At 53.8% G+C, this 27,825-nt stretch overlaps 1 protein-coding gene across 1 annotated transcript in view; it reads left to right on the top strand.

Annotated features, from left to right (window-relative positions):
* Positions 1-27,825, top strand: part of PTPRN2 (protein tyrosine phosphatase receptor type N2) — a gene marked incomplete at its 5' end in the record, with an annotated part of 1,004,492 nt that overhangs the window by 474,625 nt on the left and 502,042 nt on the right. The window contains 1 exon segment of the mRNA NM_001305920.1: positions 7,193-7,272. Within this exon segment, the coding sequence (NP_001292849.1) occupies positions 7,193-7,272 (80 nt within the window).

The raw sequence follows: 27,825 nt of genomic DNA on the forward strand, positions 1-27,825 counted from the left end.
TGACTTGATACAAATAAGCCTATGTTATGTCTAAGTCATTACTAGAGAGAAATAATAACTCCCAGACTAACACAACCAAACGGAAGCCTCGGTTCTTATGGAAAACCATTTCCGAAACGTGGAAGCTTTTGTCAGAGATTTGTTCATCTTCTGCATTCTCAACTGAACGGCTGGTCTAAGAACAGATGGAGCTCAGTGTTTTCTGTGGTTAAAGTGTCATGTCCTGAAAACTAATATTCAGAAAATCACCTTGAGATGCATGATTGCTAAGATGACAAATATCGGTACATCAGTATATTGATGTTCTAAAGGCAGATAATTATATGTGTTTTTAAATTATTTCGCTCATAAAAGTAGGGGAAAAAGAGATTTCCAAATAGTCCTTAGTTAAGAAAAGGCCTTTTACGCAGAACTCTTATACTCAATAGTCTGGTTGGTGGAGGGCTGATATGTTTGCCTCGTAAGTCTTGAGTGATAGGAGTATCCTAGAACACAAGCAATAAAATCAGTGTTAAAATGCTAGATGCCACTTCTCTTCTTTGTTGGCATGTTTTATGACCATAAAAAGAAATGAGCAATTATTAATATGTAGTAAACTATCAAGTAGAACCACTGAGTGATAACTCAGGAATAAATGGAATGATATTTAAAATAGAGGTAACTATAGCTAAAATTACAGTGACGAAATGATCTCTTATCTGTGCACAACATATATGGTTTGCTTATTTTGGTTAAAGGTAGTTTTAAGTCAGTGAATTCTGTAGAATCTCAGGGATATACTTTTTCATGTTATTTCCAGCCCAATTGGGAGATGACTCCTAGTGGCAATAAATAGCTTTTGTTTCTCCTAATGTATTCTTCATAGGACCCATGTGAACACATTGTTCAAGTATCACATCTCTGAGGGCTCTAGGCTGCAGATGTGTGTGAAGACCCCCTCTTTCATCAGGGGAAGAAGGATGTGTGTGAAGACCCCCTGTTTCATCAGGGGAAGAAGGATGTGTGTGAAGCCTCCCTCTTTCATCAGGGGAAGAAGGATTTGTGTGAAAACTCCCCCTTTCATCAGGGGAAGAAGGATGTGTGTGAAGCCTCCCTCTTTTGTCAGGGGAAGAAGGACTTGTTTGAAGACCCCCTCTTTCATCAGGGGAAGAAGGATGTGTGTGAAGACTCCTTCTTTTGTCAGGGGAAGAAGGATGTGTGTAAAGACTCCCCCTTTCATCAGGGGAAGAAGGATGTGTGTGAAGACCCCCTGTTTCATCAGGGGAAGAAGGATGTGTGTGAAGACTCCTTCTTTTGTCAGGGGAAGAAGGATGTGTGTGAAGACCCCCTGTTTCATCAGGGGAAGAAGGATTTGTGTGAAGACCCCCTCTTTCATCAGGGGAAGAAGGATGTGTGTGAAGACTGCCTCTTTCATCAGGGGAAGAAGGATGTGTGTGAAGCCTCCCTCTTTTGTCAGGGGAAGAAGGATGTGTGTGAAGACTGCCTCTTTCACCAGGGGAAGAAGGGTTTGCATGAGTGGGCGGCATTCCTTTTTGGCATTTCTTCCACCATAAATAGGAGTCACCTTTCACAATATGTGAATTTGAATGTCAAAAGGTGGATGGTTCTCCCAGGAACAATGACTCAGAAATTCCACATGCTCTCAGATCAAATGCTTCTTACCATAGGTGTGCCTGGCACAACCGTTGGGATGACACTCTCAAGATCTGCCCTGAAGTGGCCATTTACAGATTCCTCGTGAGATCTGCACTCCACTGTCCAGAGTCTGGAAAGAGACAATCTCCTCCCTTGTCTCAACCACGTCCTTCCAGAAGGAAAGCAACCAGGCTCCCCCAGAAAGCAGTACAGTGTACGGGGACTGCGTGAACCCACACAAGGTGCAGTCAATTTAGAGAGTAGATTTTATGGAAGAATTCAGAGGAGGAGCAGGCCCCTCCTGAGCAGGGCACAGACCGACAGCTGTGGTTCAGAGGAACCCTGTCACATGTCAGCTATCCTGCCCGATCCTCCAACAGCCCTGCAAGGTTTGTCTTGTTCCCCTGATTTTGCAGGGTAAATAATGTAACACGCAAAATCGCCCCACGAGGAAGTGTTGGCTAAACAAACAATTGGATCACAAGTCTTGTAAGCTCCAGTGCTCCCATCCTCTCTACAGTATAAAACTGTAAAATGTGAAGAAAATAATAAGGTTGTTGATGTGTGTGAAAGCGTTTCAACACAGATGCTAGGTGGCAGATGATCCTGATCATTCGCAGATTCTGTATTTGTGATTAATTTGTAATCCCCAAATCAATGCTAATGCCGAAGTCATTCCTGGACACACACAGAGCCGTGAGGTTCAGGTTGCCTGAGGCGCCCGTGCTCTGGTAGGAGAGGAGAGCCCTGCCTTCTCCTTTCAGCTCATACTGTAAAACACGGCTCCTCTTCAGGGTCTATTGAGTGCCACATTTTCCACATTTTTTGTGCATTTCGTTGGTGGTTTTGTTGTTTAAGTGCCCAGCACAGTGCTGAATGCTGACTGTGTTCCTAGTGTTGTAACTGGCTCAAGTCTGCTGTTTGCCACTCAGAGGCCAAAAACGTGAGAGTGAGGTGTGGGCAGAGGAAAGCAGTTATTACTCAAATGCTGGCAGTTAGGGAATGGCCAGGCTCATGCCTTTAACAGGTCATTCCCCCTTTTTGGCTGGGTGAGGGGTTTAAGGAGGAAAAGGCGTGGAGCTGTGTGTAGTGCAGGACGACGCCGGGCTGTGTGTCTTTCTGATGGTTATCTCATCATGTGCGGAGGCCTCGTTTGTGTCATTGTGACTTCAGTCTGGGAGCGGTGGGCTACCTGTTCCTAACTCCCACTCAGCAGGGGATTCTGCAGCTGGGTCTCTCTGCCTGTTCTGTTTGAAAATTGGCCCCTGGAACTTCTAAGCAGGTCCGTAATTAGATAGGTGAGCACTGTGTAAGGAGGGCCTGGTGGAGAAGGGGCCATGAAGAATTTCACAGTATGCTTCAAAGCCAAAGCAGGAATGGGAAGGAAGTGTGCTAATTGTGTGTGAGGCTGGGACACATGGTGACAACATGCCTGATGGAGAAAACACTCGTGTGGATGGGCGTCGTGTGTGTGGATGGGCGTTGTGCGTGTGGACAGGCGTCGTGGGCGTGGATGGGCGTCGTGCGCGTGGGTGGGTGTCACGGGCATGGTTGGGCGTTGTGGGCGTGAGTGGGCGTCACGCGTGTGGATGGGCATCATGCGTGTGGGTGAGCGTCGAGGGCGTGGGTGAGCGTCGCGCATGTGGGTGGGCGTCGGTGTGGATGGGCCTCGAGGGTGTGGGTGGGCGTTGTGGGTGTGGATGGGCGTCATGGGGGCATGCTGTGAGCTCAGCATTCATAACTCAACCACATACATTCAATGAGTCTTTGAGTGGAAACACACATAAAACAAGGTAATACGCCCATCAGTTGACAAAAACACTTGTGTCCAGAGGCTCACAGGAGCCTCACCCTCTGTTTCCCGTAGGAACAATGGCTCAGTATCTGCTTTCTGATGACTTTGGAGAACACAGCTGCCTGGAAGAATGAGAACTGAGTGTGTTATTCTCAGTCATTATTTGTTGAATCTGAATGAAAATCTGAAAGTCAAAACTAGTGTTTCTTCGTTAAACCTAGATGTTTCCGTATAACTTAATGTCTGGGTTTCCATATGTCTGCTTTGATAACTTTTACCGGATCGTAACCCTAATTCTTTGCTGCCGCTTTAACCGCAGTAGATCTGGTACGCGTATGCCTGACACGCCGTGTGTGACAAACGCCGCTTGTCAGGAAGCAAACGTGCTCAAGAAAAACTTGCTTTCTCCCCGAGAGCTGTAACCTCAGGTGCGATACTGGCTCCTAAGAGACTCTGCAGGGCTCTGGGCATCTGTGTTTTCCTTTTTATTTCCCGATTAGTACAGAAATTCCCCTTTTTAGGCCAGCAATATGCACATGGGATTTACTCAATTTTCCCCAAATGTCTAAAGAGACAGAAAGCTAAACAAGATAGCAGAGACGACCAAGGCTCCCTGGTTAGAAAGAAGTTGGTGGGAAGGCTGACCTTACTCCCTCCCCAGAAGCCTCTCACCTGGACCACACAGCACTCAGCCATCTGCCACCTGCACAGCAGACGTGGGTGGGGGGGAGGGGCGGGAACAAACGCTAGGGCAAGTTCTTCCTGCTGGGAGGAATCTCTGCTGCTGATGGTGCTGGGGGCAGAGCCAGCAGCTCAGCTCTGGAGCGCCCAGTGTCGCCCCTGTTTACTGCAGACCCGCTGGGCCTGGGCACCAGAGTTTATTGAAAACTAGAGTCTTCTGGGCAGAGCAAGTCCAAGAGGACCTGTGGGTCTTGCCGCACTTGACAGCTGAGTAAACTGAGGCCCAGCGGAAAGGCCCAGGAGGGCCACAGCACAGTGACTCACGGAGTTCGACCTGCAGCGGGGCCTCGGGATAGACACGTCTTCCCACGTCGGAGCAGCCGCTGTGGGTTTTAGGGAGGAGCTTGCATGTATTCCAGTTAGGGAAGGTTATGCAGGTGGGGTCATGCTACCGACCCTCTGAGTCTCCTCTGGAGATGGCTCCTCATGCCCCGTCCTCCCGCAGGGTTCCTGAGAGCACAAGGACCAGAGCCAGGGTCAGTGCATTGTGGCCGCAGGCGCCTGGTCTCGCTGGTGCTGACAGCGAAGGTCACTGGGTGCTCACTGCCTGCGAGATATGCCCCGAGGGTGTCAGGAGCACTCCCTGGCGACCACCGCGGCCCCACGCGATGGTGACGCTCGGCTTGCATGTGAGGAAGGACGCGGGCTATGTGGCTCTCTCCTGCAGCCCCCACCGGGAAATATGGGGCCATGTGTCGGTCACATGCTTCTTCATAGCATAAGCGGCTGGGTTTTTGGACTCTGAGAAACCAAGAACCTCTTCCTCATACCCTTTAGAGGAAACTTTCAGCACCTGAGGGAAAAATTAGGTTTAGGAAATTCCAATCCCATCTGTCAGGGAATCCAGATGTGGTCAAGACTCACAGTTTCACAGAAGCTGTGTGTAAGCTGGAAGCCCTGTGGCTGAGCTGTCTGTCCTCAGCGCTGTTTCGGGGGTACGTGAGAGCTGCTTGTGTTAATGAGGACTTTCTCTTAATTTTAGAAAACCATTCAACCGAAATGTCGAACCGGTCACAAATATGAATCGATCGTCTCCTGCGTGGGTGAGGCCCTGGCAGGAATCATGCCTCAAAGAGCCCATCCTCTGCTCGGAAAGAAGGAAACATCTATAAACATCTGATGTGCCATTTGAGCACAAGTGTCAGGCACTCAGGGCCCTTGTGGAAGATTTTGGAGACAGGGAGAATCGGCCACTCTCACAGTCCTCACTCGGGAGTAGGGCTTTGAGAGGGGGCAGAACTCGGCACTCATGAGCGAGCAGGACGTCGTTGGCAGGAGAGCTGCAGTCCAGGGAGGGAGTGGCCTCCTCCTATCTGGGGGCCCATAGTGGGGACCAGCAGAGGGCCCAGCCGAGGCACCATAGACAGGCCTGGGGCCTGCGGCTGAGACTTTAACCTGGGCTCGAGAAGACACCAGCTCCTCCTCTGTGGTCAGCCCTGGAGGCGACTTCCAAGGACATTTTGCGTGCAGTAGAGCTGGACGCAGGAAGTCACTCCGCTCTGCTGTGACAGGGCACAGGCTTGGGCTAGAAGGATCACAGTGGGAACCAAGAGACAGTGGTGGATGTGGTGCATTTTCCAAGGGTTTCCGCAGAATTTGGTGACTAGCTGGATATTTCTGGCATAAGGAAGCCGAAGGGAATATCCGTAAGGTTAGAACGCTGTTTGCTCCTCAGAGCAGGCGCTGATTCAAGGCAGACCTCGCTGAGTTCAAAGTGATGCTGAGACTTCCACGTGGAATGTTCAGCCATGGCCGTGGTGTTAGGATGGTAACTGTGCTGCCTCGCGATGGCGCAGCAGTCCCCTCTCCCCTCCACCGAGGGCCTGCACACGGGGGAGCTGCCCCTGGCCGGGACAATGAGCAAAAATCCCAGGGAGGAAGACCAGAGGTTGGGACTAAGGTATCATGAGCGCAGATATTTGAATCACAAATACCTGTGAGGTTGAAAGGATTTTGGGTGCAACGTCCATGGCCTGGGTGTCATATGCTACCTTGGGATGAGCCTGTGGTGGAGGGAGGGAGGGGAGGCGGGTGCAGGGGAGGGAGGGGAGGCGGGCCAACCTGTGGCACTTCTGACCAGCTGGGCTTGTACCCGTCAGCAAGGGTGTGTGGCTGCAGTGGGGACAGAAGGGACCGTGGGCCACATGGTACCCACAGTTTAACAGCTTAGATGGGAGTGCAGGCACCTCCCAGGGACCAGGAGGCAACAGTCTTAGCTGCCGTCTCCCACCTCAATTGGGTCCTCTTCGCATTTCCTGTCTGTTCTGGGGATTTACTCCTTAGAAGACATTTAAGGGGTCCGTTCCGGGAAGAGCTGTCTACGGCTGTCGTCTGTGGACATGGAGTCGGTCCATCTGTCTTTGGGAACGGACGCTGGATTCCTAATTCATTTTGCGATGGCTGTAGGCACAATAACCAGTTCCTACTGCATGTGGGGTCTTCAGATGAATTAGATGGTTTAAAAAGTAATGTATTTTTTCAAAATTATGGTTGACATAGCATTTAGGAAGCTTCAGACAATTTTGATAATTCCTGTCTAGCAATTCCCTGCCAGTTGTTTTTATACAGAGTAGTTCTTAATGACTTTGGTAGTTTTTTAAATGGTTCCTGTCAAAAGAATTTTAAAAATACTAGTCTCTTTCCTCTCTGCTCTTGATTCATACATCTCCCTTGGGCACCAAAGACTAAAATCTGTTTCAATAACAACTTTTCTTTTTCCCTAGCTAGAATGTCTGCTTGCTACTGTTGGGTTTGGAGGCTGATTTGAATTTTTTAGGGTAGCATATTACACTGTGATGTGCGTTTTGGAGAAGCGAAGCCCAAAAACAGAATTCTTGGCAAACGGAAACACAGGTCATGGTGTGAAAGAAAACCGATGTCTGGTGGAGTTCGTGCCTGGAGCCGCAGTGGCCTCGGATATTTGTGTTTTTAAAAACACACCAGTGTTTTCCGTGTCGTTTTCAGAAAAGCAGTGTGGCATGTTGACTTCGTTACGAACTTATTTTAAATTATCCCTTCCAGGGTTCTCGGACCAGCAGTGACCTTCAAAGTGGGCGCCAATGTCCAGAACGTGACCACTGCGGATGTGGAGAAGGCCACAGGTGAGGCGCGTTCCACACACACGTGTACACGCACACACACATGCACGCAAACGTACATGCACAGCCAGGGCAGAGAGAGACTCAGTACCCACAGGGAGCAACCCAAAGGAAGGTCACAGTTTCCGTGGAAAGCTGGTGTGTAGTGACGGGGACGAGGGGGCAGTCGCAGGGCAATGTGGCTGTCCGTGGGCACCGTCTGGGATTTCGCTGTTTGGGGAGGGATGGGCCGCCCTGATGCGTGGAACTGTCTCAGATAGAAGGCAGGACACACAGGGCTGCAAGTGACCGAGAACAAGTCCGGCTTTTGGAAAAGGAGGATTTCGTGTTTGTAGTAACCCCAGTGTGTGCAGAGCATGTGCAATTTTGCTTTGAGGCTTTTCATTTTGTACCAGACCAGGAGCACACACTGGCCCTGCTCCTCACTGTGGTGGGCAGGTACCACAAAGGATCTGGGAGGTTTCAATAAAAACCAGCTGACTTCCAGACAGTTTCACTGTTCACAGCCCAGGGTTCTGGGCACTGCGAATCACACATTTTTGAGATGTACTTACAGATAGAGCTTGTTATATGATTAATAGTTGTCATTAAGTGAAAAACACAACACTTTACTCACCAGAGTCTTGAAGAACAGAATGGGGTGGTGGACACAATGTTGTATTTTCGTCAACCTGGCTTTTTTTTTTTTTTTTTTTAGCTTGTTGAAAACTCTTGTAGCGTGTATTGTTTAATCTTCCTGCCTAGTAAGAAAAACACAGGAAGCGTAACAGAACCTCAGCCTGGCAGCTTTCAGTGCATTAGGACCGCTCCGCGCCCAGGGCACTCCCGTTCTGTAATCATTGATAAGACGGGGCTGAACGCACGGACCCAGCCACAGCAGGAAATGACTCTTGCTTTTAGCCAGTCCTTTAGATTGCTAAATCTATGAACTTACTTTTTTTTTTTTTTTCTTAAATTTATGTCTTTTTTTCCCAGTGTAAAATGCAGCAAAATACTCTGGTTTGTTTCGGGATTTCGATACTTAGTTCTCATTGATTGAGGCGTCACTGCACTGGCGCCCTGTAAACTTGAAGTTTCTTTTTCCCATGAGAGTAATCAAGGCGGGAAGTAGCCGCCATGTTCTACGGGATAGAGCATGTCGCTGGTCCTATCTGTTTTGGCTGCTATGGATTTGTTTATGGGACATCCTCGTGCCCTCAGTAACTCCTTTGCTCAAGGTGGTGATTTAGGGGGCAGAGAATTTGTGGTTGAAATACAATGCTTTGCAAAGCTGTACTAAACTTCTGCAGTCTGATTTAAGGTTCGTGGAGAGTTGAACCCCCAGTCTCTTTGTTGCCATACTTTGCTGTGAGGCTTGAGGAGCTGGGGTGCAGAGCTTACTCCAGCTGGGCGGTCCAGTGCGGTCCCGGCGCAGAAAGTCAGCGGGATCCATGCCAAACACTCCCGCGCAAGAAGGAACGGGGGTCCCAGCAACGGCTTCAGCGCCTCGTGGCTGCCGGAGCTCCCTCCCTCCATGGCATCTGTTTTGCTTGCTCCAGTTCCCCGTCAGAAGTGATTATTGGAGATATTTAAGACCAAATCCGTGATCAGGTATTATGCAAAAATGCATTGATAATTATTCCATGATTGGCAGTTTCTCCAGTACCGGGGAGCAACGCCACTGAAATTAGGTTTGCTGGACCTCAAGGATGCTAGGAATGGCAATCTTGTTATCTTTTAAAAACCGTAACAATGTACTCACAGACAAGGACCTTTGATTTATTTTATGGCTCTCTAGAGAAAATGAGGTTGATTATTTGAAAGGTAGTCTCTCAGTCATTTCAAATGTGTTCATGTTATTTATCGAAGTGCTGCACCAAGGGGGAGTCACACAGGAAAAGTACGTTTGAGTTTGTGTCTCATATCGACAACTTTCTAAACATTGAATTTGCTAACTTGCACCAGTGCGTCCATGTTAACTCCTGTGGCTGTGCAAGTCGGAATGTTTCTTGCTTGTTGAACGTGTGCAAAATTGTTTACATTCATGCAAAATTTTTAAAGAATTAGTTTTTTAACTATTTTTGAATAATTCTATGGTGTCATGAATGTGCCTGATGCTATATAAGACAGATTGACTGGGCGCAGTGGCTCACGCCTGTAAACCCAGCACTTTAGGAGGCCAAGGTGGGCGGATCACTTGAGGTAGGGAGTTCGAGACCAGCCTGACCAATATGGTGAGACCCCATCTCTACTAAAAATACAAAAAAATTAGCTGGATGTGGTGGCGCGAACCTGTAATCTCAGCTACTTAGGAGGCTGAGGTGGGAGAATCGCTTGAACCCAAGAGGCAGAGGTTGCAGTGAGCCAAGATTGCAGCACTGGACTCCAGCCTGGGCCACAGAGGGAGACCCTGTCTCAAAAACAAACAAAAAACAAAAAAACCAAGAGATTATAAAAATGAATTTTGTGACCACAAAGATCTTGCAGTTAGGCAGTGGACATGCCCACGTGTGGTGCTGGCCCATTTGGCCTCAGGAGAGCGCTTAGCACAGTGACTGGCCCATCGGCCTCAGGAGAGCGCTTAGCACGGTGACTGGCCCATCGGCCTCAGGAGAGCGCTTAGCACGGTGACTGGCCCGTCAGCCTTGGGAAAGGGCTTAGCCCGGTGAAGAGGAACCTCTTACCAAGTTTCAGGTGAGACACAGACAGGCTGATGTGATAGCAGGGAAGAGTTTCAAACTCAAAAGGAGTTTCTTGTGGTTTCTAGTTTTAAAAGGTGATGTGGAATCCTAATAGCATCATCACAAATGCCCTACGGTGATGGGCGGACACCTTTGGAAGGACGTGTGGTGGTGCCTGTGTTTGTCACCAACATACGGAACTCAAGAGCCCGCTGTTGAAATAACTTGGGAGTGCTGGGTGCTGCCTGGAAGCCCAATGGCTGCTTGTGTCTGGTTCCCTCAAGGGCCTGAGGACTGGAGGCTGCAGACATCGTCTACTGTTATTAATGCAGGGAGATCACCCTGGCGGTAGAATTCAAAGGGCATTCATTTTGCTAATTTTATACAAAATGATACAAAACCTAATGAATAGGGGTATAGTTAATCCCACATTAGTCCCCATCAAACGTCACGTGGTATTGATGCCGAGTGAGAAGTGCAGCTGCTTTTCATCACTCAGCGTCTCTTCTTTATCCTAGGCAATGCTTTCCTGGGAATTCTGCTAATTTATGACCTTGGGTATGAGCACAGGGTATTAGTGAATATTAAAAATAAGTGGGTTTTGCTCAAGGAGGCACTTACTCTACCACAAAGTACGTAGAAATGACTGGTAGCTACTTCTAATCTCCGTGGCTCAGTTATGTAGTCGAACTGGCAGAACAGAAAAATCCTTTTTATTCTTCATTTCCTTGGTAGTTGCTTCTTAAATAGTATATTTCTGATCAATTTTTGTATTGCTCCTTTCACAGAAAAGGTAATTAATCATCCTTTAGAAACAGTGTTTGCTTTTGCTGGCTCCCAGTCTGCAGAGATCCCTGCCTGGTGACCTGTGGGGCTGCCTGTGGTTTATCGGTTTATTGCCAGGAATCCCCTCCGTGCTTGGCCGAGTTTCCTTCAGGCTGAGTTCAGGCTGTTTCTTCAAGCATTCCCTCTCGGGCACCATGGAGGGTGTGTTTCTGGCACTCAGCCCTGCGTGGTGGAGTGAGGCTCATGAGGGCTCCTGTCCTGAGCAGGTTCCCCTTTGACCTCAGTATCCTCCACCTGACAGCCTCTAAGACACGGCATTCAGCTGCCGTTGTTTTTCAGCCTGTTGGGGAGGCGCCCTGTGTCATTTCAATAGCAGCGCCTCTGTATTCAGAGGTACGGTGACTTTCTGTGACGTCCTCCTGCTTCTGCCTGTTCAGCATGTTTGTGAAGCAGGTGAGTGTCAGAGCAGGTGGTGTCTGCTGTGCTGCTCTGTGTTTCGTGCCTCATACGTAGCGTGTCCACATGGAGGGAGAGGCTCCCTCCTCTCTTGTGAGCCTCTCTTGAATCGCGGCTCAGAACTGGACTCTGCCGAGGCCTGGACCCCACAGCCCGCGGTGTTCTGCGTTAGCCACAGGCCTCTGCTGGAGCAAGGGCTGCCCAGGCTTCTGGCCTCTGGTAAAGCAGACAAAACGTGTTTATTTTGAAAAGCATAATGGCGAAGTGAAGTGAATTCCTCTGTAACACATACTTACAATCCAGCCAGCCTGAACCTTCGACCCCAGGCAGGCATCGGTGCTTCATGGTCTGGTCCACCCTGTGCAGATTCTGTCTTGGGCAATGCATCGCACCTTCCTAAGGCGATATCACTCTGGAAGTCAGTGGCCCTGCCCTCCTGGACCCCCCGCCACGGTGCCAGGGCTGCTTAGACAGCAGCTCTTTGGGGCAGTGGATGGCACATCGGGGAGGGCAGGGCAGGGCTTAGACGAGGCTTCACAGAGAATCTGGCCTTTGGGCAGAGCACGGGGACTAGTGTGGGTCTCAGGGACTGAAGGTGAGGGGAACGAGAATGGTGCAGCCTGGGTGTGGGGTCCATGGTGCAGCCTGGGTGTGGGGTCCAGTGTGCAGCCTGGGTGTGGGGTCCAGTGTGCAGCCTGGGTGTGGGGTCCAGTGTGCAGCCTGGATGTGGGGTCCATGGTGCAGCCTGGGTGTGGGGTCCAGTGTGCAGCCTGGGTGTGGGGTCCAGTGTGCAGCCTGGGTGTGGGGTCCATGGTGCAGCCTGGGTGTGGGGTCCATGGTGCAGCCTGGGTGTGGGGTCCAGTGTGCAGCCCGGGTGTGGGGTCCATGGTGCAGCCCGGGTGTGGGGTCCATGGTGCAGCCCGGGTGTGGGGTCCAGTGTGCAGCCCGGGTGTGGGGTCCATGGTGCAGCCCGGGTGTGGGGTCCAGTGTGCAGCCCGGGTGTGGGGTCCAGTGTGCAGCCCGGGTGTGGGGTCCAGTGTGCAGCCCGGGTGTGGGGTCCATGGTGCAGCCCGGGTGTGGGGTCCAGTGTGCAGCCTGGGTGTGGGGTCCAGTGTGCAGCCTGGGTGTGGGGTCCAGTGTGCAGCCTGGGTGTGGGGTCCATGGTGCAGCCTGGGTGTGGGGTCCATGGTGCAGCCTGGGTGTGGGGTCCATGGTGCAGCCTGGGTGTGGGGTCCAGTGTGCAGCCTGGGTGTGGGGTCCATGGTGCAGCCTGGGTGTGGGGTCCATGGTGCAGCCTGGGTGTGGGGTCCATGGTGCAGCCTGGGTGTGGGGTCCAGGGTGCAGCCTGGGTGTGGGGTCCAGGGTGCCAAGGACATGCCAGGAAGAGGCTGGCAAGGGGAATTCAGAATCGGACTCTTCCTAGTGTGGGAACTTCATCTTCAGCAGCCACTAAGAAGGACTTGGGCCTGCATTTTGCTGCAGCTGGTCGGTTCAGCTCCGCTGAGGTGGCCTCAGGGGAGGGGGAGGGGCGCTCACCACAGCACTGGTCCACGAGCAGCAGACATCCCTCATCTGACTTCCACACACCCGCTCCCCAGGGAGGCCACGCCGGGTGGAGCTGTGCGCTGGTCACCAGCAGTGGGGCCCAAAGCCATCCACGGTCCCACACACCTGCTCCCCAGGGAGGCCACGCCAGGTGGAGCTGTGCACTGGTGGGGCCTGAAGCCATCCACGCTCCCACACACCCACTCCCCAGGGAGGCCACGCCGGGTGGAGCTGTGCACTGGTGGGGCCTGAAGCCATCCACGCTCCCACACACCCACTCCCCAGGGAGGCCACGCCGGGTGGAGCTGTGCGCTGGTGAGGCCCGAAGCCCATCCACGCTCAGGTACCACCCTCATGATTAAGAGATTGGAACAAGACAAGAGGAACTCCTGAGTCTTGAGTGTGGAAAGGAAGTTGCAGTCTTATTAGAAATGAAGGAGGATGCTTCGGAAATGTTCAAAAAAGCCACTTGCTGAGAAAATTGCCTCCATGTGCAGGTGAATGAGACACCTGTCAAACTGATGAAAGTGACTCTCCAAGGACCCGCACTGTCCTTGGAGGGTCTTCCAGGCACGGGGATCCTAGCGCTCCCCTTCGCCAGACCCCCAGGGCACAGCTGAGGAAACAGCACCAGAGCAGTGAGGCTGGAGGTGTGGCCTGGGCGGCCTGGCCCCGCGTTCCACTGTGCATGGGCCACTGTGTCATGTCCTCGTTGGAGCTGAGCTGCCACCAGGATCCGCGTGGCTGGGGGCTCCTGGGCTTTGGCTGTGGCTGGTGCAGGGCTCGCGCTCACCCTGCCGCTCCACAGCAACGAGGTTGAGGATCCCACAGCTTGCCCGGCTGGGGTGTCACCCAGGGAGGGTGAGAGAGAGGCTTGGGGGGAAGCACCAGGCTGTCCTCCTGCTCTAGGACTCGCCGCACAGACACAGGCGATGAGGAGTAACTAAAAAGAGGAGCCTCCAGGAGAAACAGACGAAGGAGCGGAGGGTGCGGTGCGGGAAGGGTGGGCCGGTGGGGCTGGTAGGGTCTGCACAGCAGGCCCTGCAGGCTCAGTGCCCAGGGCCTGTCTCCCTGCTGGACCTGCTGTGTCGGGGGTGGGTGGGCGAGGGGCTGCAGTGTGTGAACCAGGCCCCACTTGTGTCCAGGGCCACGTGGGCTGGACACAGAACAAGAACTCCTGCCTGCCTGGGAGCGCCTCCCCTGGGCTGCAGCAGAGACTGGCCGGTGGGAGCACAGGTGAGGACTGTCTGCATGGGAGCGCCTCCCCCGGGCTGCAGCAGAGACCGGCCGGCGGGAGCACAGGTGAGGACTGTGGTGAGGTCCTGCCTGCCAAAGAGCAGGTGCCCTGTGGCTGCAGCCCGGGGAGGTTTTAAACAAGTTTCAGTTTGGACGGAGGCTTTAGGGAATCGGATGGTCGGAGCTGCACCCCGTGACTCCATTCTGAACAGCCAGGTAATTACTTCTGGCATTTTGACAAGCGTTTGCAGGAGTAGAGCTCGGGGCCGGCAGCACCCAGGACCTGTGCTGACCTTCCCGGCTGCGAGGAGAGAGGCCACCCGTGGCTCTGTAATTACAAGTCCTGAAAGCCGCCTTCATCATGGCTTTACCCCGAGCGCAGACAACACCGTGGTAGAAAGTAATTGCATCGCCATCATTGACAGGGCTACCTGCATGGAACTCCAGGAGCCGCGTTCGGGGGACACTTGAGGATGCTGCTAAACAAAGACTGGGAAACCGCCTCACTCGGCAGTCACTTTTCTGCGTTCATTTTTATACAGAGGGGGTTTATGCACTGGAAACACGGTTAATGGGAGCAGCTCGTTCTCACCTGCAAATGACCAAGCAATGCTGATCCTGCTGGAAGAGGGTGGCGCCTGGTCCCACCTCCAACTCACTGCTGGGGAGCGCCTGGCCCCCCTCCAACTCACTGCTGGGGAGCGCCTGGTCCCACCTCCAACTCACTGCTGGGGAGCGCCTGGCCCCCCTCCAACTCACTGCTGGGGAGAGCAGGTTCCATTTCGTCCTCACATTCAGGTTCATTTAGAATTCACACCCTGCGCAGGGAGAAGGGCCCCCGGGGCCCTCCAGCTTCCCCTCCACGTCAGGAACCGCATCAGCACGTGCACTGCGAGGGACCGACTGTTACAGGTAGCCGCGGGAGCTCACCCCTAGTTGGCTGGGGTTTGGGGGCAGCCTAGATAAACACCCATAGAAATTCCACTAAGACCTTTACGCACCAAAACTTGTAAAACCCACTTTTGAAAAACACGAGTGAGAGTTTGGAAGTGCGTGGGATTCTCTGTAGGCTTTCACATGTGCAGGAGGCTTCCGCGGCCAGAGGACCTGTTAGAAACAGTGAATCACCACCACCTTCCTGCACCCTCTGATGCCTGGGAGGCTGCCGAGGGGGTCCCAGCTGTTCTCTCCACGGAACGCCCCGCGTCCCCGCAGAGAGATCCGGGGGAGAGGCTCTGATGCGGGTGCAGTCAGCTGCCGGGGGAGGTGAAATCCAGCAGAAGGCCCTGCACCCTGGATGTGCAGGAGGGGGTTCTGCTGGCTGTTTGGGGGTCACGGAGCACACCGTGGGGGTTGCTGAGTTTCCCAAGTGTTTCTCTTCCTTGCACGTGGGTTTCTCTCTTCACTGCCCTGGGCCCTGTAGGGTTAGACTGATGGGAGGACAGCAGGATGGCCAGCGGCCGTGGCCAGGGCACGCGTGTCCTCCTGTGGTAGCCGTCCTAGCCCACTGGAGGTGAGCTGTACTTGGGGGGAGTCCCAGGGGAGCTGCATCTGCTGGCGGAGATGCCGCTGGGCTGTGGGCCTGGGGGACGAAGACTCAGGTTTTGCTGGAGGAGCCTGCTGTCCGTCTGGTGCTCTGTTTTGCTGAGTGTTGAAGCCCTGGTTTTTCCACGACGCGAGGCCGCCGTGCCTGTTTTCACAGCCTTTTCTTTTGCTCTTTGTCCATAAGCGAATGCTGTTTCCACTCTTTCCCTCACCTCCGCCTAGAAAGGGCAGTGTCTTCATACCTGAGTAGAAAGTGGCTCATGTTAATTCAGGGCTGTGTGCCGCAGAGCAGCTTGGCGTGGCCTTGCTTTGAGACCTGAAGGAGGAAAACGAGGGGTGCCCGAGGAAGGTGCACTTGGAGCCTGCAGGGAGAGGCCAGGACGGCCCTGAAGACAATGCGTGGGCCCACACCCTCCCCCGGGCACCTGGAGACATGACTTGCAGCCAGCACACGGGTGCCACCATGCTCCCGCCTCCTGCAACCGCAGCTCACAGGCTGTCCCTGAGCTGAGGGGAGGCCGATGTCTGCCAGAAGCCACTTCTTGGGAGTTCTACCAATACCAGTTCCCATGGCAACTTGACAGAAGCAGTAGGGGCAGAGGAGCAGAGATGGTGCTGAGTGCAAAGGTGGTGCTGAGTGCAAAGGTGGTGCTGGGCACCCACCTCCCCAGCAGCTCCTGCCCCAGCTGCAGCTGAGCCACTGCCTGGGTCCCTGATGGTCAGCCCAGTAGTCCTGCCCTGCAGCTGCACTAGGTCACAAGCCTGGGCCATCTCGGGCAGGGCGGAGGGTTTCCCCTGCTCTGCCATGCCTACGGGCCCCTTGGGACAAGCTCAGGTCTTGAGACATGAATTGTCCAAATGTTATGACTTGAGAGACTCTGAAAGGGTCAATTATTTAAAAAATTATGTTCCACCAGTCCATTGGCATCTGAAACTCTCCCCTTGTTGTCTCTTTGTGCTTTGGGGACCCTACAGGGCTAGACAGCAGCTGAAGTGTGTGGCACAACCCCCTTAGCAGTTGGTGGCTCTGTGAGTGCACAGTTGATCAGACTAGCATAGCGTCAGCTTGGTGAGCCCGGGGAGGTTCCTCCTGACACCAGGACTCGGGAGAGGCAGCTCTTGGTTGGAAGGCAGGGGAGGTTCAGCGAAGTCTCAGGACCGAGAGCTGCCTGGGATGGGAAGGGATGGGTCCCTGAGCACTCGGGACCAGCAGGAGGATATTCAGCACGTGGGAAACAATTGCTCAGAAGCTGGTCTGCTGGGGACGCTTGTCACAGGCAGGTCTTACCTGGTCAACACCCACCCGAGGCCACTGGGCTCTCGGGCCTTGCGTCCGATTCTTTGCACTTTTCCTCCCAGCATGGGAATGCCAAAGCTCTGAAGGCCCATTCTTGAAAATTTACCTGTTAATTCACACGGCAAGGCTAGCACCTGAGTCCCCTGGCCCTGTAGTCACTCTTAATAAGGAGGGTGCTGCAAACCACCAGGCCTCTGACTTACTGGCCAGGACGGCATTCTAGGTTTTTGCATTAGTGGAAAAAGTCATTGGGTGATGATGAGTTGGCTAAATGCACGCTGGTCAGTAGAACCAAAAGGGTTCAAATGAATGGCATTTAGATCCTACATGAGCTCCTCCCCCGCCACGAGCGCCTTCCCCACCAGGAGCGCCTCCCCCGCCACCAGCGCCTCCCCCCGCCACCAGCGCCTCCCCCCGCCAGGAGCGCCTCCCCCCGCCACCAGCGCCTCCCCCGCCACCAGCGCCTCCCCCCCCAGGAGCGCCTCCATCACCACGAGCGCCTCCCCCCCCAGGAGCGCCTCCATCACCACGAGCGCCTCCCCCGCCACCAGTGCCTCCCCCCGCCAGGAGCGCCTCCCCTCCCCGAGCGCCTCCCCACCCAGGAGCGCCTCCCCCCGCCACCAGCGCCTCCCCCCGCCACGAGCGCCTCCCCCCCCAGGAGCGCCTCCATCACCACGAGCGCCTCCCCCCGCCAGGAGCGCCTCCCCCCCCAGGAGCGCCTCCATCACCACGAGCGCCTCCCCCCCCAGGAGCGCCTCCATCACCACGAGCGCCTCCCCCGCCACCAGTGCCTCCCCCCGCCAGGAGCGCCTCTCCCCCCCAGCGCCTCCCCCCCCAGGAGCGCCTCCATCACCACGAGCGCCTCCCCCCCGAGGAGCGCCTCCCCCCCAACAAGCGCCCCCATCACCACGAGTGCCTCCACGGCAATTGGCTGCTTTACCTAGTGAAGCTGACGGCGATGAAGCCTCCTAACTCTAGGTCAGTCCCTGCTTTTGGACGTCTGCTGTTGACGTCTTCAGTGCCCCATGGATTAGGCTCCAGTCTAGGTCAGGCGTCAGCCTCTCCAGCCCTGCCTGGATGTTCTTTGCCATCTCATAACAGCTGAGGCTGGCGAAATGAAAGAGGGAAGAAGGGGAGCTTGGAGTTCAGAACTTGAGTTCACAGCAGCCTCCTGGCTACTTGCTTTACTTGCTTGTTTTGTGACTTTGGACAAGTCATTGACTGTTTCCAAACTTCAAGGTGCCTTCTCTGTCAGCCAGGGCCAATAGTTACGCTCCACGAGGCTGCATTAGGATCAAATGAAGTGGAAATAATTTGATGTGAGACCAAAATGTAAAGTTTGAGCACTTTATAAGTCGTTGGTTGCCATTGCTCACTTGAGATGTCCATTGGCCTTGCGTGCCTGGGCATCCCACGAATGCCTGGAGTGGGAAAGATGCCACGGCAAATCCTCACGAAGAACTCTCTTTTCGGTTGTGTTCTTTACTTGGCTGCAGACGGACAGTAGGATTTCCTAGGGTTAGAAGAATAGCAATAATCGTGGGTAAAGAATGGAGGAGGTGGGGCATGGTGGCCATGCCTGTCATCCTAGCACTGTGGGGAGTAAAGAATGGAGGAGGTGGGGCATGGTGACCATGCCTGTCATCCCAGCACTGTGGGAGGCCAAGGCTGGAGGGTCACTTACCAGGAGTTTGAGACCAGACTGGGCAACATAGTAAGACCCCATCTCCACAAAAATATTAAAAAATTTAGCCAAGCATGGTGGTGCACCTGTAAGTCCCACACAGGAAGATGAAGTGGGAGGATCTCTTGAGCCCAGGAGTTCCAGGCTGCAGTGACCTGTGACCATGCCACGGCCTCTGAGCTTGGGTGATAGAGCGAGACCTTATCTCTAAAAATTTTGTTTAAATAAAGAATGGGAGAGGATCTTGAGCTGATCAGACCCACCCACATCCGGCACTAAGACACCTTTTTGCAGTGCTACTCCCTCCTCACTGGACTGTCTTCTGTGTCAAGACGAGGCCGCTTCACTAACGAGATGCGATGATTTGTATCATGCAAATCCCACGGTTACGGAGAGCCCGTGAAGATGGTGTCGGCAGCAGGGTTATCACATCCTCTGGCAGGCAGCTTGGGAAGGGAAGTTTTAATCTGTGTTGATATTTTAGCACTGATTAAAGGTGGATGTACAATTATACCTTTTAAATTTGAAGACGGTTCGCACTCTATCAACACCTTGTCTTATTACAGTTGCAAACCATGAGAAACCAAGTTAAGAATGAAAAGTCGTTGGCAAAAGTAATTACACAATTTCCTCACGTGGTATAAAATGATACAGATCGAAAGTCCCGTCAGCTTCACAGCTGTTGACCGACCAAAATGACATCTCCCAACAAATGCTGGTGGCAGGAGCTTAAGGTGCTTCTTGCTTGGAGAGATCTGCGTTTCTGTTTAGAATGAAGCAGGTGTAGATATCTTAGTTTCGCAGTGACGATTCGGGCTGAGTGCTCACGTTCAATAGGCACCCAGTTCCAGTGGTTTGTGGGGTTTAACGATGCGTTTTTAAAGTGAAGCCGTTCCAGTGCTGGCCGTGCTTCCCTGAGGATGCTGCCTCTGTTCTGCTGAGCGCAAAGATGGTGCCGAGCGCAAGGATGGTGCTGGGCAGCCACCTCCCCAGCAGCTCCTGCCCCAGCTGCAGCCCAGTCACTGCACTGGGTCCCTAATGGTCCTGGTGTGGGAGCTGCGGTCTGGGCCTCCTGTGCACTGCACCATACCCTCGGCTGCCATGAGCATGAGCACCCCACAGGGACAGCAAGCTCAGAGCCCGGTGGGCCTGATCACACAGTCACCTGTGCTGTTTCTTGGCTTTCTCCTTCATGTTGAGGGAGTGATAGGGACAGTGAGGGACAGCGAGGGATGGAGTCCCCACACTCCAGCCTGCTCTGCTCAGTCAGGGCTGCTGTCATGGGCCGCTCTCCCCCAGGAACTGCACAGCCTGGGCCCCCACCAAGTCCTGGCACCCACCCTGGCCCGGCTTTCCTCCAGCCCAGCATGCCTGCCTTCCTCCATCCTTTCCCCATACCCAGTCCTGCCAACTCCCAGCTGCAAGGTCTGTGCCACCCCACAGGAAGGGCCTCGGCAGCCATCCTCAGACCCCACCCTGTCTGCCCTGACCCTGCCGCCTCACCAAATTCTAAGCAGCCTGTGGCCCGGCCTGACCCGGTATGCTGCTCTGGAAAGGAAGCGCTGGTGGGAACGGTGCTCGCTCGCTCTTTTGTGCCTCGTCTCTGGCAGCTTTCCCCCACGGGCAGAGCTGCGTGGTCATGGTGGAGACTGCCTGGCCCACAAAGCCTCCAACATTTGCTCTCCAGCCCCTCACAGAAACCTTTTCTGAAGATTGTAGAACAGCGGTTCTCCCAACGGGGCCCCTGAGCATCAGCTGGAGGTTGTTAAAAATGCAGACTCTTGGGCCCCACCCCAGAGGTTCAGAACACGTCCTGGAGGCAAGGCCAGCAAGCCGCTGGGAGCAGCCTCCAGGGACCTTGATGGCACCGGGGCCGAGCACCACTCACAGCGGCAGCCCAAGAGCTCCTGAAGACAAACCCTGGCCCCGCCAGCCGGGAGCTCCTCTGCAGTAGACACTCACAAACGCCTGCTGGCCGGAGCGGTGGCAGGGGAGGCAGAGGACTGCAGGCGTTGGAAGCGGCCCCTCTGCCTCAGGAGGCACCCTGGGTGTGGGAGGAGGCTTCGCTGAAAAGCATTGCAATTGCATTATCACACGTGTGGAAATGAGAATTTCATCTCAACTCTACACTTGCCCTCCACCCATCTAACATACCTCCTCGGCCCTCCTGCGGCCGAGGCAACGCGGACAGTAACTACAGCAGCAGACTGCGTAGCTGCTAGGTGTAAGAGGAGAAATTTCAGGAAAACAGGAAAATATAGCCTATTTTTCTCCCCATCTCTGAGCTTTCAACCTATAACTAAGTACTCCCTACTGTAATTTTTGTGGGATTTGCTGATATTGAAGGAAGGTGACTGAAAATCTGCTTAAGATTTGGTCTTTATTTCCTGCTTGACAGGCCTAGGGCCTCACAGAGGGAGGGCTCTCGCTGCAGAGGCCTCAGCCACCCCGTATGTCCCAGGGATGTGCTCACGTCACGAGGACCAGTCCTTTGTGTCACATCCTGAGGTCCAGGCTCCCCTGCCAGCCTTGCCGTCTCCTTGGCATTATTACTTTCCCCATAAAGCGTACAATCTGGGTAAGGATGTATTCATAGGGGACTTCAGGTGAGAGATGCCACAACTCAGGTGTGTGTTTGCTAAAGCTGATCTTAGCGTTAACGTTCTCCTGTAGGGAAAACTACTTTCTGTCTCTCCACAGTGCCTGGTTTTGGAATTTCTCCACGGTATTTTGTAAACCTCTTGTGATGCCAGCTGAAAAGGCTATGTTCCTTTGAGCGCTCAGAGCCCTTCCATTCTGAAGAGTTGGGAGGTGGTTGAAGGTTTTGCAAAGGAAGCAGCACAGCTTGGAACACATTCTGTGGCAAAACCACCAGAGAGAACCTGGGGTAGCCACCCTGCAGGTCGGTGTGCCTGTCAGCCCTGGCCCTGAGCCTGGCAGCCCCATAGGGTACGGCCCATATTTAGAGCCTCGTTTCATCCTGAAGCCAGAAGGTGGCTGTTTCTAGAGAAGGCCTTGAACGGAGGGGACTCATCCACATCATGGAAGGTGCCATCCCAGGCTGGTGGTTGGGAACGGAGAGGGAGGCAGAGGGGGCGCACCCGCTTGCTGATGGAGTCTTATTTTTGTGTGATGCCTCCAAGCCTGAAGACCCCCAAGCTCACAGCTGTTCCTTGCTAGAGAAACAAAGCAGCATTATTATGTGATTTCCAGAGGAAACAAATGGAAACATACAACTTCATGTCAGAGGGACGTGGGACACATAGGTAAACTGAGGCAGGGAACAAAAGCCTGTCCCTGCATAAGGTTAGAGAGCCAGGGCAGGACCTTTCCCTGAACAAAACTCTGCACGCAGTCCTGCCCATCCACCTCTTCCCTTTTAAAAACATTTTCTTCAAGAATTGAATGGCCACATAGTTTCTTATTCTAGAATAACACAGAAAGACAGTGCTATTCCCATGCTCTGGGGTAATTTCCATTTTAAATATGCAATTTCTCCTCTTTTAATAGAAGTCAGATTTCTTTTATCTGTAATTAAATACAGAATATGCTATTTTTTGAAGGTCCTCGTGGAGTTTTGACTTTATTGTTCTGAAAATGAATGAGAGTTCTGAGCGTCCGTTGAGTGAACGACTCAACTCATTGCCCACTGGTTGTGAAACACAAACCTTGATCTGACCCGTGGGGGCCGTGTGGTGGTGGCAGCCCCCGCCCTCCCGCCGGGTCTGCTGGCTCCATCCGCCCCGCCAGCCACTGTCTTTCCGGCCACAGCCCGTTAGCCCAGGGCCCTTTGGCACAGACCTGAGACTTGGCTCTGACTTGGTCAGACGATCACGAGAACACAGCTGCCTCTGGAGGCCCGTATTCCGCGCATGGTGCCCCTGCTCACTGCAGAATTCTGCACGTTGCATTTTGGGGTGAGTCTTCAGTAGACCTTACGGGACTCCCCTGTGATCTTATGTCCTCGGTTTTCATGAGGGGTGTGAGGTAAGAAACTCGCTGAGAAAACTCACCTGGAGCTGCTGAGGAGGCTTCTCCAAGTCTCTCAGCCAGAACACGCCTGAGTCCGTCTTGGGGCCCAGGGCCAGGAGAGAAGTTGGTGTCCCTGGTGAACCACATGGTTCCGGCCACCAGGCAGTCGGAGTCACTTCCCGTGTCACATGTCTCTGGTCCGGAGCTGGGAATCTCGCTCCAGATTATGTGCTCACCTGCCTGGCTTCTCTCACCCAGAGGAGTGCCGGATTACGTCCGTTACCAGGTGCGCGGCACCACCTTTCTGCCTTCCTTCCCCTGGATTATTTCTCAGCCTTGGTCTTTATTAAGCTGAGTGTTTATACCTGAGCTGCCTGCAGCCCCTTCGGAAGCAGGTGAAGCATCCATCATCCATACAATTGGCCACTCTGTGCCCCGTCCCGGGGAGGCCCTGGCACTCCTTTCCCCAGGGACACCCGACAGCCCAGGGCAGCCGTCACAGAGCCATGCCGTGACTTGGAGGAGAATGGGGTTGAACCAGGAGTCGGTTCTGTTGTGGGGAAGGTGACCCTTTCTATTTCCTCCCCTGCAGTCAACTTCTGGAAAGCACTGGCACGGGGGCTTCGGTGAATGGGAGGTGATGGAGGCCTTGAGGAGAAGAAAAAGGAGCATCTGGGGAGGAAGGAGTCCTTGCCGTCCCTCAGACACCGTGTGTAGATGGCCGTCTTTTTAGCCAGATTCCAGCAAATAGCTGGACAGGAAACCATGGGGCAGTGTCCCACGTGACCGATGCGTCCAAGCAACCTCATGGCACTGGGCTCCCCGGGCTCCCCCGCGGCTGTGGCCCCAGCCTCTGGCCCCACAGCTCCCTCATGCACCTCCCATGCTGTCCCGAGGGCTGCAGCTGTCCTGGGCATCTCGTCTTGGTCGTCTGGGTAGCAGGTCCTGAGAGAAGTACCCAGGAGAATGCTGTGTGTGTCCCGAGCTCTCCAGCTGCTTCCGACCCCTGGACTTGGACACCCAGTACACGTTCAGGTTGCCAGAGTCAATGTGGTTAAACCCCAACTTGCTTGGGGTGCCTGTTATTTAGGTGAACTATGTGGAATTCACTCCAGGTCTCTCTCTTTCCTTGTATGTGGGAAGGTTTGTACTTGGAGGCTGGGACCTCATCACCTCTAGCAGCAGGCACAGGTCCCTGCATGGCCACATTCTGCTGAGATGGTCCCTGCTGGTGGAATTGTCGTGTCTCACTGAGCATGTGTGTGTGTCTTGCTGTGTGAGCCCATGTCTCACTGTGTGTGAGAGTGTGTGTACTGTGTGTCTCTGTGTGTGTCTCACTTTCTGAGCACATACGCACGTGTGTAAGTGTGCAGAATGGTCATTAGCTCACTGGTATTAGGTTTTGTCATGGTTGCCTTCTGGAAACTGTGTAGGGCACCCCATTCCCTGACCTGCCACTGACAGTGCCTGGGAAACTGCAGAGCCCGCCACACACGTGCACACGTGTGCATCGAGTGTTACTGGAAAACTGCAGGGCCCCCCCCCAACAGGTGGACACGTGTGCATCGAGTGCTACAGCAGGAACAGAGCCAGCACCTGCAGCCCTGGCTGGTGTCCACAGGACTGAGTTTCAGTCCCACCGCCTTGACTTCGTGTGATGTTGGACACATTGGTCTCCTCCAGCCTCGTTTCTTCTATCTGTGAACTGGGCCGACGCTCCACTGTGAGCTGATGCGAGGCCACCTCGGATAACCTGTGTGCTGGGTGCTCCGTGCCATGGCTGTCGCCCTGTCGCTGTACTGAGGCTGTCGCAGAAGTGGGCGTGGGACCTGGGCTTCCACACCAAGGTGCGAGATGCTCACCCCGTGGAATGAGGTCACTCTGGCAGCAGGACTGTGGCCGTGCTCATGCCAACTCCGCCTTCATGGGGCACCACGCATGGGCACTCCCTCTGGTTGGGCAACAGCTGTCATACTGGATTGTGTTCATTTTTTGCCTTAAATTATTAACTGCCATTTCTGCTCATCAAAAAAGTGGCGTTACGTGCTTCCACATGGATCGAAAGGTGCTGTCGCTAGTGGGTTCCTGCTCAGAGCGGCTTGTGTGATGTTTTGTCTTGATGCTTTGACAGGTTAACAACCGTCTCATCAGGATCATTGTCAGGTCCTTCCGGTGTGGTCCTGGGGACCAGTGACGAAGGACACTCCCATCGCGTCTCAGCTACGGCTCTTGGGCCACGGGCAGCAGCACTTAAATAACAACCCCGGAGCCACAGGCTTCCTCCGTCCACAGCCAGTGTGCCCACGGACAACACACGTAATTGTGGCCACCACTTGGCCACCACGACTGTTTACACTGCAGCCCCGGGGGCCACAGCGGCGGCCGGTCTGTCCTGAATGACGGTTCAGCACCGAGTGCATTGGTGGCACAGTCCATTTCTCTGCCAAGCGCTTGTTTTGTGCCTGAGGTCTGAGCCAGAGCAGCACGTGGACAGGAGAGATTCCCCCAGAACAGGTGTCTGGGGCAGGTGGGTTGCAGGGTGGCTGTCAAGAGCGTGGGGACTGTGCCTGTGGCTTCATCCCTGCGTGGACTCAGTCCTCTCCTTGTTTCAAGTGGTCCCTGGGTCCTTTGTGCACATCAGTAATCGCAGAGGCGGGATGAACACTCTGAGCAGAGCAGCTTGGCTGGGCTTGTCCCTTTAATTTGCATCGCGACAGATGATCGTAATCACTCATCGCCCGACGACTGCCCGCTCTGCCACGACCGCCCTTCGCTGAGCCGGTGGCTGAGCGACAGGGACAAAGCCACCTGTCTCAGGGTTGGGGAAAACACGCTTTAGTCAGTAGAGTTAAACCACCTGATTTATTCCGTATTTTGGAAGGTCAGTTTGATTTAAGGAAATGTCAGTTTGATAGAATGTTTTGAAAGAAATGCAGCTCATAAATACTGCACTGAAAGCTCAGCCTTGATACAAGCTCACTTTATAAAATAACTTAATAAAGGAAACTTTCGGTTCAAACAAAAAGCCTTGAAAGGTCCTTCTTCATCCCTCCAGGCCGTCCTTCTTAGCAGGGCCGACGTGGCCTCTTTCCATGCCGTTCATCGCTTTGCAAAACCTTTCATGTTCATAAATATGCAAAGGTAATGAATGCAATGTCTCTAGCAGGCTGCCTGGTGTGCGGTGGACGCTCTGTCAACCATCGCTGGGTGATGCCTGCTGTGGGGATAATGAGACCTCCAGAAAGTTGAGGTCAAGACCTAACCCCTGCTACCTGTGGATGTGGCCTTATTTGGAAATAGGATCTTTGCAGATGTCATTAAGAGGAGGTCAGACTGCATGAGGGTGGGTCCCAATCCAACGTGACTGTGTCCTTAGAAGAAGAGGGGAACACCTCGAGAAGGCACAGACACAGAGAGCGGCCTCACGCAGACAGGCAGAGACGAGCGGTGCGGCCACAGCCTCGGAGCTCGGGAGAAAGCCGGCTACACACACGGCGAGACGGCGAGACCCGTGATGGCGGCCGCTGCGGGCCGCACGGGAGACGGGGCGTTTCTGCCCTGCAGTGATGTGTCGCCGTGCGCAGATGGAGTGTGGCGATTCTGCAGTAAGTGGCTAGGTTTCCATGGAAGAAAAGAACTCTTCTGTATGCAGATTTACTTACAACAGGTCGTTGTACTTATTTCTAGGTAACTATTTGTAAAGCCAGCAACTAAGGAAGCGTTCTCTCTATGGGTTGTGGGGAGGGAGACTTTCCCGTTAAACAGATTAGCAGGAAACAAGGAAGAAAAGATGCCGTGTCCGTAGATCTGAGGACTTTAACTCCTTCATGGCCCGTGTTCCCTGGAAGCTTTCGCCGTGTGTCTTTCCAGGTGTGGTCTGGCTGCCGGTGTGGACCTTGTGCAGACGGACGCGGCAGATGGAGGCAGATGAGGGGCCCCGAGCAGCCACGCTTGGGGAGTGGCGGGGTGCTAAGGCTGGGTTCTTGGAGACTTTACTGTGGTCCTTTTCCTCATGGGGAAGCGGGGCCTGGGCTCTCTGGGGGACCTCCATGCACCCACTTCCCTTTGCTCAGGAGGGGAGGGCGGCCGGCCGTCTGCCTCACCCACTCCAGGCCACAGTGTTACGTGTGTCTCCCAGACACAGGCCAGGAAAGAATCCAGAACTCAGTTGTGGGGCCAGCAGGCGAGACTGCAGGGATCTTCCTCGGGTGCACCTGCTCAGTCTGTGACTGACTGTGTTATGGAATCCAAATGCTTGTCCTGAAAGAACCGTCGTCATTGGGCTTTGCTGCCTGTTATGTGGAAGTTCATCTCAAATCATGTTTTTCCCCAAGTGTGATGATTCTAGCAGAAGAGTCATGTGAGGCTGTCGGGAGATTCAGTTTCCTGCAGGCACAGCAGAAGAGCAAAGTTTCTGGTTCGTTCTGTGGTTGCCAAGAGGCAGATGGGCTGGGCAGGCATCGATAGGAAAAAGCAGCAAAAAGGAGGGAAAGGTGGGTTAAGGGTCATTTCTGTATTTATCATAGAATAGAATTCAAAGGATTGATGGTAGATGCTCCCGTGCCCACGGGTGCTGAGTAGAATCAGGAGCTGGGCAGCGGCCCAAGTTGCCAATAACCACAGAGGGCGTGACCTCGGGGTCGCTGGGTGGGTCTGGTGCATCTTTTGTTTTTGTTTGTGAATTTTAAAAGCTTGATGGACACATCCGAGGTGCCTGATCATCCGATAAGGACGACGTTGTGAGCCTGGAATGCTGTGAGTGGAACACGCATCCGGATGTGGGTGGCACAGCTGGTGAGTGGAGCCCGTGTCCCAACGTGGGCAGCATAGCTGCACCTGCTTCCACCATGCTGGGCAGCCACTCACCGTCCCCTCACCTGGGATGATGCGTGGGACTTAACGAGTAGCTTCTGTAAGGACTCCAAGGGGGTCAGCGAGAGGCGCTGCCAGGGAGAGCCACTGTCCTGCTGTGCTGATTGTAGGCACTGAGCAAGAATCACTCAAAAGCAGTGTTGGCAAAATGTAGCTGTAAGAAATAGGCCTCACCGGAGACTGGAGAAGCAGCAGCAGGAGTCAGCACAGTCCTGCTCCAGCAGCTGACCGAGCTTTGTGGAGAATGGGTCTGCTGTGGCCAGTGACGGGGTGCACACGACAACGTCCCATCGTCGAACCGAGCACCCTTTCAGGGGCTTCTCCTGCCCATCCTAAACCCAGGCACATAGAAGTATTTCGTTCTGTTGGAAAATGCACGCAAAAGTGACTTTTGTAGATGTGTTTTTCCCAACACTTTCCCCTGGGCTCATGGGAGGACTGAGAGAGCACCCACTGTTTCAGCGCCCAATCCAGTGCCTGCCGCCCCCCTGGGGACAGAGAAC

This window comes from Macaca nemestrina, chromosome 4, assembly GCF_043159975.1.
Source record: "Macaca nemestrina isolate mMacNem1 chromosome 4, mMacNem.hap1, whole genome shotgun sequence".
Taxonomy (NCBI): domain Eukaryota; kingdom Metazoa; phylum Chordata; class Mammalia; order Primates; family Cercopithecidae; genus Macaca; species Macaca nemestrina.